Here is a 17,124-nt window from a genome sequence, read left to right on the forward strand (position 1 = left end):
AATAACACTTATAAACCAAGAAAATCCCAAGTCATTTTCAGATGCACACGCAGACCCAATAGAGTCTTAGCTTCTATGAATGAGGCAGACAAACAAATTGATGGGCTTAGTGATGCAACAAATAGTCAAGCATCGAAGGTTTGCTTACTGAAATCTAAAGGGTGCAAATAGAGAATAGGGAAAAGCTAAACAGCTCCTGGAATTCTTCTTCTAAAGAATAGGTTGTACAATTATAACCCTAAATTGATACTTAAAACAAAGCATATTAAGAAAAAACAAAATAATCCTATTCTTTATTACGAAAAATATAGAAAAATCAAAGAAAATAAATATTTTAACAAAATGGGCATGGGTAATCAACATTTAGAAAAAAATGGTTTTTTGTACTTTTAATCAAACATGTAAGTCTGACCAAATAAAATATGAAATGCGCTTGGATCGAATAGGCCTGGGGCCGTGATTCTTGATCCTGCACATTTTTCAGTTGGACCTGTTGAGTAGTAAGTTATGCAACAGGGCTAGTTGAGTCTAGTCATAAACATAAATTATGCAGTCACAAGGTTTATTTATTACTCTTGTAAATTAACTATAAGAAATGATAAAAGAAATAGGGATCAATTTCTAACCCGTGATTTCACAAAAAACCAGAGCCTCCTCTTCTTCTTTTCTTTTTAGGAAAGTGAGAAATGAGAATTCATGAAGAAGCCTAATTAGGCAAGGAGAGTAGAAGTGCAAAGAAAAAGAAGCTAGAGATGTAAACCAGAAAACACACACACACCAAGAGTCTCCTCTTCTTTTGGTGAACTTCCTCTAAGCTGTTTTTCTATTTTTGCAGGACCTAAGCATGGGCCAGGATAGATGCAAAAGGCTGACCAGAGTTTCCCTTTGCCAGTCAGATCACTCCAATCAGGGTCAGCTAGCCCAATTGCCAGGCTTATAAATGTTCCAATTTACTAGCATCATCATCATCATCATCAAAGTATTTTCAGTCCTTCCTGTATTCTACTCTACATTTGCTATCTTGATCTTTGATCCAGTTTCTTTAAGTTTTTCCTCACACTTCCTTTTATCTCACATTCAATAACTAATATAAATATCTGTTCATTTTACCTGGATAACCCGGGATGACTCCAGATAAAATTCTCGAAACCAAAGGAAACTAAGATCTGTTAATGTTGCAATTGTAGCTGCACATAAAAGAAACCAAAGATAAGTTCATGTTTTTAATTCACAAAAAATAAAGAATCAAACAAATAACACCTTTTTACACAGAAAAAGAGCACCCAAATAAAGAACTGTGATGATATTTCAAACTAAAAAGGAAATCTCTTCGAAACAGGTGTCTCATGGTATAATAAACATTTACTCAATTGGCTAGGTCCTCAATGTACTTGCTTTTTTTTGGCTTTAATTCAGTCCTTTGACTTATTTTATAGCTTGGAGTGGTTGCCTTTTGTTTTGCAGTTGTCCATAATCAAAAACCACCCTTTTAGAAGAAACAAAACAGAACTATACAAGAATCCACTTCCTACGTTTGGAAATGGAAAAGGACTTACTCAAAAAATTAAGAACAACTGTTCCCAGCAAACATTTATTTCATGAAATATCTCACTCATTAAAGGACCATTTTCTTCGGAGACGTGCAGTTCCAAGGATTCAATTGTATACTGACAACAAAAAAGCCAACCAGAGTAGGGTAGAGAACAACCTGAGTAGTCCAGAATATGGAGAAAAAAACTAAGTTTGTAGAAGAAAGTTTCCAATTGCTTAAGATCAGTAGCAGAAATCTCAGACCCAGTATTTCCAAACAGACCACCAGGCTTTCTTGTATTACCCCCAGATACCAATTCATATATCAAGAATTGCAGGCAATGCACCTGAAAGATCAACAGTAAAAGCAATAAGGAATCATAAGACATTATTGTCAATGTTCATGAGTTTTCAAATCATGTTAGTGAGACTTTTAAAAGAAGTGAGACAGTGCAAGAAGTGTCAGAAACAAAGACAGATCACAGAAGCAATGAGTTCCAAACTGATTGTTGTCAGAAGAAACCTTTTGCAACAGACTCAAAGACTCAGCAAGGAAGCTTGCTGATCTTGGTTCATTGGTGTTTGTCCTTTGGTTCCCATATTTTGAAATTATTAAATCTATTACAAGCTCATTCTTCTTTCAGTGAGATGCATCTTTCAGATCATTTTGTCTCAACAAAAAAGTGGTAATTCCTCAGTTGGGTAATAAATCAAGTTTCCAATGATCATGTAGATTTATATACTTCTTTCTACATGCAGAAGGATGAATGATGCAAAATTAATAGAATCTAATATAGAAACCTGAGCAGCTGTTGGTGCAACTGGCCGTGGGTAAAAGGAATTTGCTCTGATTTCTTCACTTCCATGGGACAAAGAATGCATCTCGGGTTCTGGCTTGCTTGTATTAGCCATCCAATCAGCTGATAGTGTGCGCATATCAGATAGTATCCTGGTAGTATGCAATCAGAGACATCATATCAACAAAAGAATCATACAGCTAAAATTAATTATGGTCACGCGTGGCTCAAATGTTTTCCCCTCCTAAGCTCCCTACACTGGAACTAGGCAGCCACCTCATCTAGGCACCCTTAAGCTCAACTTTGATGGTAAGCTTTGGCGGAGTATTTCAGGATTCAGATGGCACCCGTCTTATTACCTACTCGGGCACATTGGGGATTTCTGATTCTACATCTGCAGAGTTTTATGCTCTTCTCTAGGGACTTAGTCCCTACTCATTGAAGGAGACTCCAAAGTAGTGATTGGCTGGTGCTCCTCTTCTAATCGCATTGGTGCCATTAGGATGTTTTTTATGAGTATTGATATTGTATGTGCATTTTATGTATAGCTGATCTCATGTTCCTAGATCAGCTAATTCCTTTGCTGACTTGCTTGCTAAGCAAGGAGCCTCCATCCAATCTCTGGTTGTAAAGGGAGTGCTTCTTTGATTGTTGTCTTTTTTTCTGGAATAAAATCACATCCTTTTCAAAAAAAATTATAATTATTTGAATATGATCCATATAGCAAAATAAAAAGTTTTTTTTTCCAATTTTTCCTTTAAAAAAATTTTCAATCATACTATTAGAACAGAAGTAAATCACCTGGAGAGGTCTTTCTTCTTGCGAAATGTAGTTCTCATCATGGAGGCTAACTTATTTTGCACAAAATCTTGAACCTCTGCATGAATTGTTTCCCATAAAGCATCAGCCACCAAAGTGTCACATCTTTGCATCATGGAACCAATGCTTTTTATATAACTCACAAGCTCTACTAGAGCCTTTCTCTCCTCAGAAGTGTAATTCCAGCGCACCACCTAAAAATTACCAATATATCAAATCATTGAAGAGCATGCACTAAGATCTGATTAGCAAATGCATGATTTTGATTTACATCAGAACGGAAATTTACCAAAAATGTTCTTGTTTACCACATTCATTACAGAAAACACAAAAGGATAGAAATAATGTCTATGACTAAGAGGGAAAGAGTAAAGACTTCACAATTTATTTTTTCAAGAGTATGTTAACAGAAGTGTCCTTTCTCTGAGTGTTAAATCATGTTTTAATATTATTTACTTTATTTCCTCTTTATGTAGGTCAATGTTTTCTCTTATTCATTGGCTGGATTGTTGCTGGCCTTGCCGAGTTCTTGCATTTCTCCTTCTTTTTTTTATATCAATGAAATTCCCATCTTCTTCAAAAAAGAATAATGTCAAGAATGCTTCTGAGTTAGTAGATGCAAGTCAAATATCGCCTCACACCAAGTCACCAGTCACGTTGTTTCACTAACAAGCATGTCAAAATTTGAGGGTGTTTTAGTCATTAGACAAGTGGGTAATTTAATATAAATAGTAGTAGAAGTTGTCCAGATAAATGTGTTAGAAGCTACAGAGTTGTAATTTGTATTTTATTTTCTGCCCTCTTATATACTGCTGTACGAGTTCACTTATAAGGGACATTTTGGTCCTTTCGTAAACCCACTTAAGTGAGAATTAATAAAAGGAATTAGGGATTGATTTTTGACTGCTAACTAGACTGCCACACATTGCAGCTTTTCTACCTCTCTTCTCTCTTCTATTTCTTCTTCTTTCATTTTGTTTCTCTTTAATTTTTCAACTTTTCAAAGCATTATACATGTTGAGTCAATTGTGTTTAGGCATGGGACTGATCGGATTGGGCAGGTTTTTTAAAACCTGACCCACCCAACCCAGGAAACCAACTCTAAAACGTATCCCTGTGAAAACCCAGGATGGTATTGAAAATTCAACTTCTTCCCTTCTAAAAGCTAGGACGGTTTGAAAATTCAACCCTGTGCCCGTGCTTCTTCACCCCATCCCTTCCCCATCCCCGTTTCTTAGTCCTTTCCACATCTCTTGCAACAAGACTTCTATTTCACGACCTCACCTTCCATACAGACATGTTGCTCCCAGCACTATCTCTATCGCAATCACCTTCCATAAACCGGATGTGTTGCTCCTAGACTACCTCTGCCACTCCACCCTTCTCTAGATCTATTGACTACGAACAATATGCAGTAGGGTGCAGGTTACAGTCGCCACCGCCACAAAGGCAACATCCTCCCTTGCAACCGCAGTGCCTCCTAGCTATGGCCCAATCAAAAGGAGACAAGAAGCTACTTCAGGTGGAGAAGCCATTGTAGGTGGCAAAAGAGAAAGGGACTGATGACACTTTTGCTAGGCAAAAGAAGAAAATGAAGAGAGAGAAAGAGAAAAGCAAATGACAAAATTGAAAAGGAGAGGGGGGAAAAGAAAAGCAGATGGCACAATTGAAATTTGAGTGAGGAGGAAAAAGTAAATGACATGCATTGAAAAGAGTCTTTTCATTTATTGCCTTACCTTGTCTGTCAGGTTTTCTTTTAAAAGTTTATTTTTTTATTCCTCAAATACCCTTCATTATTCTGATTATCTTTAATAAAGACCAAAATTAAAGAAATTGAAATCAATGAGCTTAAATGTAAATTAAAAGTTTCATAAACTTTACTCTCCATAGATACGCAGGAAAAAACAAAAAACTTTGCCAACTTTCTAATATATGTTTTTTTTTTAAATGAGCTTTCTAATATATGTTTAAATCATCTTGAACTTTTTTTAGGACATTATAGGTATTCAATTTCCACGGGTGGGGTAGGAAAAACCAGAACCTACCCCAAACCTGCATTTGTCTGTCCCTCTGACCCCGTCCCCACCCCACAAGGTGATAGAAAAACCCTTAACCCATGTTTATTGGGTCAAAGTTCCCCATTAACGCAACCCAATGCCAAGATAATTACAAATATCAGAGAACTTGATAGGACCAAAAGACAACATTAGACCAAGCAGTAATTCAAAGAAAATATACCTTTTCATAGTCGAAGAATGATGTAGCAGTCTCACAAGAATCTAAAGATGCTGTATCTTTACAGGGGTGTGAAAATTTCCATGCACACTGTTCCCAGATGCGTCCAGTCCACCTGCTCAGAAGCTGAAAGCCTTCAACAACCATGTCATACATGTTTCCTTTTGCCTCCTTGCATAACTCGCTATCAACCAAATCTGAAGAATTCAGTGATACAATCTGAACAGAGATTGCCAGAAGGTTCAGTGTAAATATCCTCGATCCAGCTAGTAAATAAATTAATTAGCACATATTTCAAAATGTTGGTCAGACTATAGGCTGATTTTGACTTAATCAACCGATCCGGGAAGATTGCATCAAGAACGCAAGGATGAACAAGAACCTGATTCATGGCTGAAGCAAAACGAACAACAAAATCATCATGCTCAGCACGTATAGCTCCAATATGATTGATGACCAAATAATGCCTCTGATAGGTAATCACATTAAGGTTTTCATGTAATAAAGTAGAATGAAACTGGTATACTGGAAAAATTCAAGAGATATGAGTGGCTAGGTTCAAAACCAAACAAATTTGGAAAAACCTTAGACAGGGTTAGCGAAAGTAAGGATAGATGTACATTGTTTAGATGTTCTTTGCATAGATCCCTTACTTCAAATATAACACAGTACAATCAACATCCAGAAATAAGAAAAAATTAACTGCATGATGGTTTATGCTGTCAAATTAGTTTCAGAATAGACATGACCAATGACTAAAAAGGTGTATCGCACCAAAAATAAAAGATAAGAACAGATGAATATTAGAATATAAAAACCTAAAGGAAAAATAAAGCTAAATGTTAAGCTGAATGATATAAGTTCAGAGAGAAATGAAGAAGCAAATATACATGATCACATGAAAGCTAAACAAGAGTATAAGTTCGTAAGTGGAAATATTTTCAAATAATGAATTTATGCACAACTATAGAAAATCTGTCAAAAATGCATAATTTCAATAGAGTGTTGCAGAATTATCCAAGAGTTTAATCATTGGAAACATAAAAAATAGTAGACAAATCATTATTCAAGTTTATGCAGTATTAAAAATACAAATTGCACAGGATATTCTTGTGTCTCGCGTGGCGGGATCTCATGAGGTGCAGGAAGCGTTAAAAGACGAGTTTGACTTGAAAACTTTTGGAAGTACATTGAGAGCTCTTTCATTATTGCAGCAGGAGAAAGATGAAGATCAGGGAATGCGGGAATAACAGGATCATTCTGCAAAAAAATAAATGACTGGACTTTAGGGAGGCCAAAAGCTCTGTAGCATCCAGCAAACTGATAAGAATCTTGCAAGCATCTATAGCTTGAAAAATGAAACTGCACAAAAGCAACTTACCTTGAATATATTGATAAGCCGGTTGATTTTCACCCTCTTATATAAAGACTCACTATCTTTTTCTGAGGATGTCGCTAAAACAACAAGTACAGGTAAAACACGATGGAGAGTATGGCGCTCGGGGAACAAAAGTGCATAATCCAACTCCAGAGATTCAACACAAAAAACAATGAGAACTTGTAGAATGTCCTCCACACTATCTTCAAGTCAAGGCCTTCAAATGGATATGGACATGATACAAAACTCAGTATCATATAAAATATCACATGGAATCACCTATTGTGCAGGTGCTTGGAATTAAATCTGAATATATAGAGGATACTTGTTAACCCTGAACATCTCAACATGCAAGTTCAGCAAAATAGCCCATCTTGTGCTTAAGAAAATCTGCCAAAAAAAGATATAGTTACAATGGAGCAAAATATGAGTTGATTGTTGTTATTGCTCCTTCCTAGTTCATTAATAAAAATCAGATAAGAAAAATCATTTTGACATAGAAAAAATTATTCAGGAGGAGATGAATCACAACCTGCAAATCATCTAACTCCTCCCTCATCGAATCAGTGTCCTGCCAATGAACACTGACTTGAGTAAATGTCCTGAAGAAAACAAAAAGAGGGTTAAAATTAAACTTACTGTGACTAAGCAAGAAGTTGTTAGTAAACCCACAGCATAGTTGCCATGATGCACAATTTAGAAAGTAGCATGAGATACACCACCAACAAACACCACCATATAAAGAATCATTTGTTTGGAGTAATTGATACTGCCTGGAGAAAGGATTCAATCAAGAAGGCTAGACATAGGAATCAACTGTGATAATCTTTTCTCAGAGAGGGCAAAGAGTATATTGAAAAATAAGTATTTCAAGGCAATTTTTCTTGTTATCACTCATGCTTGCATGCCATTTCTTCAGTAATCCTGGTAAAAAATCAGCAGAAAAGGCAAGTAGGACACCAATTTTTTACGGCAGTTATTTGCAACTGAAACACATCCCAAAGTATTGTTGCTCAATACAAATACTGATTTTGTTATTGTAAAGTTGGGTCCAAGGCCCATCCCAAAATGACTTGCCAATTTAAGAAACCCCTTTCCCAACTAATAAACTCAAGATCTTTGTACTCACTAATCCATGTGGGACGATTCCTTAACACTCTCCCTCACGTGTAGACCCTTTTTTGTGGCTCTACAAATAGATAATTTTAAGTGTAGGCCCTCTTTTTATGGCTCTACAAGTGGATAATTTAGGTGTAGGCCCTCTTTTGTGGCTCTGCAAGTAGATAGTTGAGGTGTAGGCCCGACTAGCCAACTTAAGAAACTTTTTTCCCAGCTAATAAACTCAAGATCTTTATACTCATTAATCCATGTGAGACTATTCCTTAACACTCCCCCTCATGTGTAGGCTTTTTTTTGTGACTCTACAAGTGGATAATTTTAAGTGTAGGCCCTCTTTTGAGGTCCTGCAAGTGGATAATTTAGGTGTAGGCCCTCTTTTGTGGCCCTGCAAGTAGATAGTTTAGGTCTAGGCCCTCTTTTGTGGCTCTATAAGTAGATAATTTAGGTGTAAGCCCACATATGAGTACTTGCTCTGATACCAGGTAAAGTTGGGTCCAAAGCCCATCCCAAAATGACTAGCCAACTTAGAAAACCTTTTTCCCAACTAATAAACTCAAGATCTTTGTACTCACTAATCAATGTGGGACTATTCCTTAACAGTTATGTTTTGAAAATGATGGCAATGCAAGATATTATTGGAAGAGCGAAAAGAGTATGGACTCAAGATCAAGAAAAAAAACAAAAGAAAAAACATCAGAAGCTAAAAGACAAAACAGCCAACTACAGTAGGCGGAATCTCCCACACAAGGAGCTAAAGAGAAGACCCATTTCCAGCCAGGGAGTCAGTTAAGCAGTTCACCAATGAGGGATGTTGGAAAAATCAATGTGTTAGCTTTCTCTAGAGGTAGAACTGATCTAAGATTTGTCAAGATGCAAGGGGGGAATGCTGCCAGATTGGTCCCAGGCAATTGCAATCAACTGTAAGACCATAGATGGAAGGAGAAGAAGCACTAAAAAGAAAATTCAAATGCAATGAAATTAATCATGCCTTGTACAGTTAATTAAATGACTTGAGATGCATAAAAAGCATGCTCAAAAATGCTGATGTTCATATTGAACTAAGATTTTAAAGATCGACAGACATAAAAACATGGAAGTCTTCAATGTGAATTACAAATAACATAAAGAATAGAACAAAAGGCAGCCTAACCAAGCTTAATGCCTCAAGCATTAAAACAATTTTTAATTTCTGTGGTGCCGTATACTGGAAATTCAAATAACTAGTATGAAAAGCATACCTCTTGTACCAAGAAAAATCATTGGGAATGCTTGCTTTGGCATTTTTAAGATGATCAAGTTGCACTAAAACATCAAGCAACTTCAACATAGACCTGAAGATGAATAACAGAATTTCATTAGGTTCAAGTCAAATAATTAGGTAAACTTCATATTTGTGAATAATGAAAGAATATGTTAAAGTAAGATTTTAACCTCAAAAATTCGAAAAAGAACAAAAGCACCAAAGTAAACAGGTAAGTAGGACAAAACAAATGAAGAAGTCTACCCACCAAAGATGAGTGACTGAAGGACCATTTATGCGGCGTTCTGGCCTAGAAAAACGTTGCATATCCACGGCTAGCTGCACCAGACAAACCTTAAAGTTAGTTGAAAGTGTTCTGTGGTGCATAGCTTTTGGATTCACAATAGACAGAACAGGAAACCAACCTCTAACTATTGTAGACTCACTTGAGGGAAAAAAGGTACATATTAAGAAATAATTTTCAAAAACAACAAAAAGATATAAAAATTACCAATGAAATACCATTGAATTATCTTCAATGGAATCACCATCTAAGATACAGGCACAACCACATTGGTCCTATAACAGTTTCCTGTTAAAATTCATATAAGGATAATTTGGTCTTTTTTACCCTAGAAGTATGGATCACTAGGAATAGCAGTAAGGTGGCTTCATTGGTAGAAGTACAAGTTTTAATTTTCATATGATACTGATATGTATTTAATGAGTTATGAGAGGTAAAGTCATGAGGGGCATTCTTGTATATTTCATCTATTCAGTTAAGTGATTCTTAAATAAAAGAAGGGAATCATTTTTACTGAATGCAAGTTTCACGCACTCTTCCCTCTCTCTTTTCTCTATTTCTTCTTTTTTCTATTTTTGTTCCTTAATTTTCTACCTTTCACATGCTATCAGAGCCATAAGATCCCGTTTCAGAGCTTGTTAGGCATTCTTTTTTCATCTTTCTGAAGTTTGCAAATTCCAGGAAAAGGGAATTTCAAAAAATTTTAATGATTGAACGTCAAGGTTAGATTTTTTTCCAATTTCTTCTATGCCCCAACCCTAGGGTTAATGGCTTGTGCTACCAATTGAGCAATTGCATGTGTATTTGTGCCCCTAGAGGGCTATGTCTAGGGATTATTCTAGTTGAGTTCTGCACAGGGCTTCAATCCTTTGTCTAGTGAATGTATCGTCACAATATATGCTGACATCATGCATAATTTTGTTGTGAAATTCCATTTGCGGTGTTGATTCAACTCTTGCTACTTCTCAAATTGGGTGATTGTGGCTAGATCAAAACTTTTGGAAGCCCGAATTGTTATTGGAGTGGGGCACACACTGCCTACGCAAGCATCCTATTGTGATTGATAATTATTGTTTCTGGTGCTAAGTAATTTATTCTATTATAGCTGACACCTACAAGAGATTTTGGAAATTTAGAAGATAAAGATACTCTAGTCATTACTTCAGAGAAGTTGAATGACCAAAATAACATCAATTGATCCAAATCTGTTCGAATCTATCTAAAGACTAAAAGAAAAACTAAATCTATTAGAGATGATCCACAAGTTCCTACTACTGATGATTGGGCAGTAGAGAATACTCAAGCAAAGACCTGGTTACTTTTTTTTTTTTTTGAAAAGGATGTATATATTAACATAAAGAATTACAAATAAGCAAGGAACAAATCCCTAACAACAAGAGATTGAAAGGTTGCTCCCGACTTGGCAAACACATCTGCCACCGAGTTAGCATATCTCGGAATGTGAGACCAAATACAAGAAAATTGAGAAGCAATTTCAATGACCTGGTTACTTAATAGCATACATTCAAAATTTAGAAGTCAGATTATGAATTGTGAAACTGCAAAGGAAATATGGACTTCTCTTGAGTCTTCATATGTAAAGGAAAGTAATTTGTCCAAATTTTATGTGTATGTCAAGTTGTTTAATCTAAAGAGGGGTGACAAGACAATAATTGACTATTATAGTGAGTCGCAAAGTATTTTAAAGGAGATTAGTATCTACTATCTATTTACCACAGACAATAAAAAACTTCTGAAGCATCAGGGATAGATTCATGTGGCTAAGTTCTTTTGGGACCCAAGTTTGATGATGTTAAAGCTCAATTGCTAGCCTCTAATGATGTGTCATTACTCCTAAAGGCTTTTAACAGGGTAATGCATGCAGAGACAGTTGTGACATCAAATGATAGTAAAAAACTAAGGGGGTGGAGGTTGTTGTCCTCAACATTCAGCTTACACAAAGTCAGTCAGAGACCACACATGAACGTGGAGGAGGTAGTAGAGAAAGAGGTTGAGAAAGCCCTAATAGAGGCAGAAGTTGTGGTGAAAATGAAGGTGATTGAACGTGTGTACATTGCAGGAGCACCAATCATTTTTCTTATAAGTGTTAGGATGATTTTGGTAAACCAACTTGGGCAAATTTTACTATACCAAAAAGCGGTGAGACATCTCCTAGTTGAATTGATGGTATTGTACCTAGTGCCCTAGATGAGCTTGGCCCAACTGATAGCATAGTTGACCTCTTCCTCTTCTTCATTTGCATCCATTGTTCAGCCTACACTTCCTACAGCTACTCTAGCTAGTTCAGGTAAGTCTACCTTATATGTGAATCTATTTTCTTTACGCATTATTGATTCAGGTGTATCATCATATATGTCAGCTATGTCCTCTCTGTTTACATTCCTTGGTTGACCCTCTAAATTTAAACATGTTACTCTTGCTAATGGTTCCATTTCACCAATCAATGAAGTAGACAAAGTTCAATTTACTTCCTCTTTGTCATTAGGCTTAGTCTTTTTTGTTCCCAAATTTCCTATAAGCCTACTTGCTAAATTTTTGAATTTCTCAGTGACCTTCCATCCTATTCATTGTGTGTTTCAAGACATCTAGAAGAACATGACGATTGGTTCAAGTCGTGAGAGAGATGGGCATGGTCACCACAACACGCTTCATCACCGTTCCATGTGGCCAATTCACCATTCCAATTGTATTTGCAATTAAGCCATCCTTCCCCAAAAAAGATCCAATTATTTTCAGCATTGCCATCCAGCTTAACGTTTCAGGTGAGTCTTGCTAGCTCAGGAAGCATCATCCAGCGTCATTCCCATCAAGCCAAAGTAAAAGTAGCATTTTTTTTTTGAGAGGGGCGTGGCGCGATTCGAACTCGCGACCTGACATACCTGATGTAAAGAGAATACCACTAGACCAAACGGCCTTAGGTTAAAAGTAGCATTTTTGTTAAACAATATATTCAAATGCATGGGGACCTCAGCCTATCCCCGATATCTTTAGATATAAGTACTTTATTTCATTTATTAATGATTTTAGTCAATCTACTTGGGTGTGTTAGTGTATTTTTTTGTTTAGTGTTTTTCTTTGTATCATTCTTACTAATAATGGGTTTGAGTTTATGAACCATTAATTTGATTCCTTTTGTCAGAATCATATTACTATTCATCAGTCTTCATGTGTATTCACTCCTCAACAAAATGGAGTTGCAAAAAGAAAGAATTGTCTTCTTGAAGTTGCTTGTATTATGCTACTTCATTTGCATCTTCTTGAGTTGCATCACCCCAGTAAGATTTGGGGAGATGCAATGCTTATTGCCTATTTTCTTATAAACAAAATATTTTCTTCAGTAATTGGGAGAAAAATCCCCTTTCAAATTTTTAAATTTGATGATGAACTATTTCCTCTTTGTCCTAGTATATTTGGATGTGTGTGTTTTGTGCATGTTTTTAGCCAGTCCATTGATAAATTGTGCCCCGAAGATGTTAAATGCGTGTTTCAAGGTTATTCCCACACACATAAAAGCTATAAGTATTATTGTCCTTCCACTACGAAGACGCTTGTATCAACTGATGTTACCTTCTTTGAAAATGTTCTATGTTTCCCTATGTCAGATAAGTTATCTTCCATATGCTCCTAGGCATATGGAGGATGTTACTAGCTCAGTGCCAAGTGTGGTAGGACCAAAGCCACTACAGGTTTAATAACGCCAAAAACTTCCCAAGACCCCCTCAAAGGCTCTCTCACCACTACCTTAGCCAGTATCTTCTTCATTTGCATCTCCTGAAGTAATCTGAACCTCCCTATTGGTATTAGGAAATGTGTTCATAAATCCACTAGAAATCCTATATTTCAATTTGTCTTCTTTGATTTCTTGACTGGTCCTTTCAAAAAGTTTTTTTTTTTCAAAAGTGATGCATTCATTAAACCAAACAAAAACAAGATTAGGAAGGCCTCCCCCTTACAAGTGTAGGAAGGTCCTTTCAAAAAGTTTGTTTTGCCTTTGTCTTCATTTACTATTCCTTCTTCAGTGCAGGAAGCATCGGTCTCTCCTAAGTGGAAGCAGATTATGGATGAAGTGATGGAAGCCTTTTTTAGGGGTCATTTTTGTAATTTTTACTCAAAACACCTATTTAAGAAGTCTAAGAATTTGTGCATAGTTCCCACAAAGCCTTTCAGGCTCTTTGGAAATTTCTTCTTCTCCTTTCTCCTTTTTCTCTCAATTTTCTCCTCTTCCTTCACCCAAATCTGGATTTTTACATTCATCTATTTTACTTAAACAACTCTTAAATAAAGGAGGTCGACTTTCTCCCCCCATAGAGTGTAGATTGCATGCATTCTTCCCTCTCTCTTCTCTTTATTTCTCCTTGTTCTTCTTTTATTCCTCAATTTTCTACATTTCACAAATCCAATTACATGACAATAATTATGTACTGAATGATCTTGTAGTACTCAAACAAGAACAAGGTTCATCCATAAAAGTCACAATCAAACTGGAAGCTAGCTTCAAATGGGTGTCAACAAGAGGTAGCTGAGTGTGATAAAGGGACAAAGCTCCTCATAATGAGCTTGATGCTTGCAAGAAATATTGAAAAGGATGAGCAAGATCCGTCCAAAAAGTTTGGATGCCTCTTTTCAACTAATAAAATCAGGATCACCCAAGGCCTAAATGGATCCAAGATTATTCACCAGTTAGTAACCCTCCTCTTGTCCAAGCCTGAAGGAAGGATGTGAAACAAATGTGGGGATCATAGAACAGGGTAGCTTTTACCCACGAACACTTCACTTCCAAGCCTAAACGGATAACCAGCTTGAGATGTAGAGAGCATAAAGATGGGTGACATAGCTGAAACAGAATCGGGCATAGATTCACTTTGATACCATGTTGGAAAGGACAAGGTCCCCAAAATGAATAGCTGAAGTTAAAAGGCTTTTTTCCAACGAATAATTTTTGGATCATCCAAGCCAACAGTAGTGGTGAGAAAATAGTCATTAACAACCCTCTTATGTAAGTCCAAATCAACAACTCAGCCTGAATGTAGAAGTGTACATGCTGGTCAAAAAAGATGGGCTTACCTAATAACAAATCTATGCATTAGTTATAACAAGAGAGGAGAGTGAGAGCTTGTCAAGAAAAATACAATCAACATAAAATGGCAAACTTTCATATCAAACAATTAAAGCAAATAGTCTTTCAATATACATTTACAGTCACAAAGAGAACAAATAAGGAGCAACACAATTTAGCAAATGTGAATTAGATGCAAACCCTTTTTTTTTTTCTTTTCAAGTTCAAATTTTACGTGTAGAAAAATTATAAAGAACAAAATATTTAAGATTTCATAAGTACGAGGATCAATTTAAAAACTCCATTTTTTTTATCTCCTCCTCTTAGATTAATCTCATAATATTTTCCCAGTTTGCTTTCTACTTTTTTTCTTCTTCAGAAGCATCTAATGCTCTTCTTTTCTCAATCTAATCTTATTTTTCAGTCTTCAAATATATATGTATATAAAGAGAATAAAACAAATCAACATAGCAAACCAAAGAAAGGTTTCCTCATCTAGATAACAAAAAAAAAAAAAAGAATGAGAAGAACTCTGCATTTAAAATGAGTAGGACACCAAAAGAATTCCCATAAATGCCTATCAGACAAAGAATGAGACTTTGAACAGAGTTTGCAAAGAGGCTGAGACACACAAAATATTAGTCACCAATATTAACAAAATTATAAGGAATACATACTTTAGAAGCAGCAGATCCTTGCCATCGTTGAATTTCACGTAGTCGACTCATCTCCAAGTCCAGAACTTGATAAGTCTCTAAATACAAGTCAGCTTGACTTTGCTTCATGGAATCTGGCAGCTGCATCAAAATTTTATAGATTATTAGGTATACAAAACACAAAGAACCGCAGTAGAAAGGTTAACATTCTAGCCATCATAGTATGAATGTTTCATGAAACTTCTCAATTCAAACCCATGAACTGAAAATAACCTGGGGAAGTGCTTTGACACAGCTGCGATATGTATACAGCACAGATGCCATCTCCGTGCCTTCTTGAACTAGGGTATCCTGCATGAGATTTACCTTAATTAACTAAAGAAAATCACCAGTGGCATTTCCTACAGCTAACAAAGAGTAGAGATGCTCTTTTAAGAAAAAGAGTAGAGATGCAAAAAAAGGACTGCAAGAGAGCCTGTCCAAAACACTACTGAATTTGCTAACCACTGCTTGCACTCAGATATGTACAAACATAGAGATAAGTATATACACATACATATAGCAAATAAATAAGGATAATAGTAAGGGTACTGCACCAGCTGATTGATGGCTTTTGTATCTTCCACTAGTGACAACCGGTATGCAGAGACATCACAATATTCTACAAAATGAAAATGGATTGTTAGGACAAAAAATTTTAGAAGCATTCAAGGATTAAGCAAGGAAGACCATTGTAGAAAGAAGAAAGTTTGTGGATGTAGTGAGATTTATGAGTTCTTATTCAATCATATATAGCAGAAAGAAAAGATAATAAAACATAATATGATAATGATTTATGTTCTTGTTACAGAAATAAGTTTTAACATATTTTCTGAACAATAATAAGCCAACAAATGTTTCATACCCACTTAAGTAAAATATAAAAATCGTACCAATTGGGCTGTTGGTTGCATATCTTTCGGTTGATAACATAACAGCCATTCCCTGCATGTCTGGCTGATCATCCTGCAACAGCATTTCAAAATAAAATAGCCGTATTTCAAAATAAAAAAGGTGGGGGCAAAAGAAAGTTATAACTATCAACACCTCTAACCGAGCAAATGGATATGCCAATAGTGGGAAATGAGCCTACGTGTCTGAAGATAAAGCATCCGGTTTGTAATGCATATGCTACATTGACTAGCAGAACTAGCAGTAATATGAACGCAATTGTATATTTTATCTAAGAGAGAGAGAATACGTTGTTTCTGCCTTCAGAACAAGATTTGGCTTCACGAACATTAAAAAAAAAATGGAAAAACACAAACACAAATAACAAAGAATTCAATACAACGCATCCAGTAGAACAGCAGAGCAATCAGCGCAGACAAACACGATAAAGACACTAAGACGAAGGAAGTCAAACGGAAGCATACACAGAGTTTTAACACTTAAGTACGCTTTTAACACTACCAACGAAATTTCCCGCAAATCTTCACCCGCCATCTCAATTCAAATACGTTGCATAACTTAATCTAGTTCAGAAATATGAAAGTAAAACCAGTTTCCTTCAACTACCTCCAAAGAGAATGTCGACAGAGCAGCAATGGCTTCTTCGATGGGAACGGCCATGGAGATCTTCAATTGACAAACTTAAACAAGGACTCGTTGCTCGATCTGTTGAAAAATTAATACTGCAGCATAACTATCAAAAAAAAATAATAGCATTGCAAAAAATGATTCCAAAAGAATCGAAGTCTGCATGATCCACACCCACTTTGCAGGCTAAGCAAAAGAATTTAAGAAAATCCGCGAGTTCTCAGAGTAAAAAGGAACAATGACTGCGTTGATGGAGTGAAATAACTACATGAAGATCTCTTGCGTTCCTTTTCCTCCTTCGTACAACGGAGGAAAGATCTCCGAATCGGCAGCGTTTGTTGGAAGTTGTCTGAGACGCTCGCTGTCGGAACTCGGAACGAAGCGGGTGAGA

General features: G+C 36.1%; 1 protein-coding gene across 3 annotated transcripts in view; it reads right to left on the minus strand.

Moving 5' to 3' along the window:
• The window catches only part of LOC137962824 (protein PIR), a 31,402-nt gene extending 14,278 nt beyond the window's left edge, over window positions 1-17,124 (minus strand). The window contains exons 1-18 of one of the 3 annotated variants that reach the window (XM_068809911.1): window positions 17,002-17,124; window positions 16,713-16,811; window positions 16,088-16,160; window positions 15,752-15,816; window positions 15,429-15,506; window positions 15,177-15,296; window positions 9,387-9,457; window positions 9,117-9,209; window positions 7,292-7,361; window positions 7,085-7,149; window positions 6,763-6,958; window positions 6,490-6,641; window positions 5,764-5,857; window positions 5,385-5,600; window positions 3,129-3,340; window positions 2,332-2,479; window positions 1,709-1,877; window positions 1,111-1,187 (exon numbers count right to left, since the gene is read on the minus strand). In XM_068809911.1, coding sequence (XP_068666012.1) covers window positions 1,111-1,187; window positions 1,709-1,877; window positions 2,332-2,479; window positions 3,129-3,340; window positions 5,385-5,600; window positions 5,764-5,857; window positions 6,490-6,641; window positions 6,763-6,958; window positions 7,085-7,149; window positions 7,292-7,361; window positions 9,117-9,209; window positions 9,387-9,457; window positions 15,177-15,296; window positions 15,429-15,506; window positions 15,752-15,816; window positions 16,088-16,160; window positions 16,713-16,766 — 1,953 coding nt within the window. In that variant the 5' untranslated portion in view covers window positions 16,767-16,811; window positions 17,002-17,124. Of the gene's footprint in view, window positions 1-1,110; window positions 1,188-1,708; window positions 1,878-2,331; window positions 2,480-3,128; window positions 3,341-5,384; window positions 5,601-5,763; window positions 5,858-6,489; window positions 6,642-6,762; window positions 6,959-7,084; window positions 7,150-7,291; window positions 7,362-9,116; window positions 9,210-9,386; window positions 9,458-15,176; window positions 15,297-15,428; window positions 15,507-15,751; window positions 15,817-16,087; window positions 16,161-16,712; window positions 16,829-16,911 lie in introns of all 3 variants that reach the window. The other 2 variants (XM_068809913.1, XM_068809912.1) reach the window with 2 other exon arrangements.

This window comes from Aristolochia californica, unplaced genomic scaffold (genome assembly GCF_029961685.1).
Source record: "Aristolochia californica isolate CCGP_79_NKW_82.1479 unplaced genomic scaffold, dmAriCali1.0.hap1 SCAF_4, whole genome shotgun sequence".
Classification (NCBI taxonomy): Eukaryota; Viridiplantae; Streptophyta; class Magnoliopsida; order Piperales; family Aristolochiaceae; genus Aristolochia; species Aristolochia californica.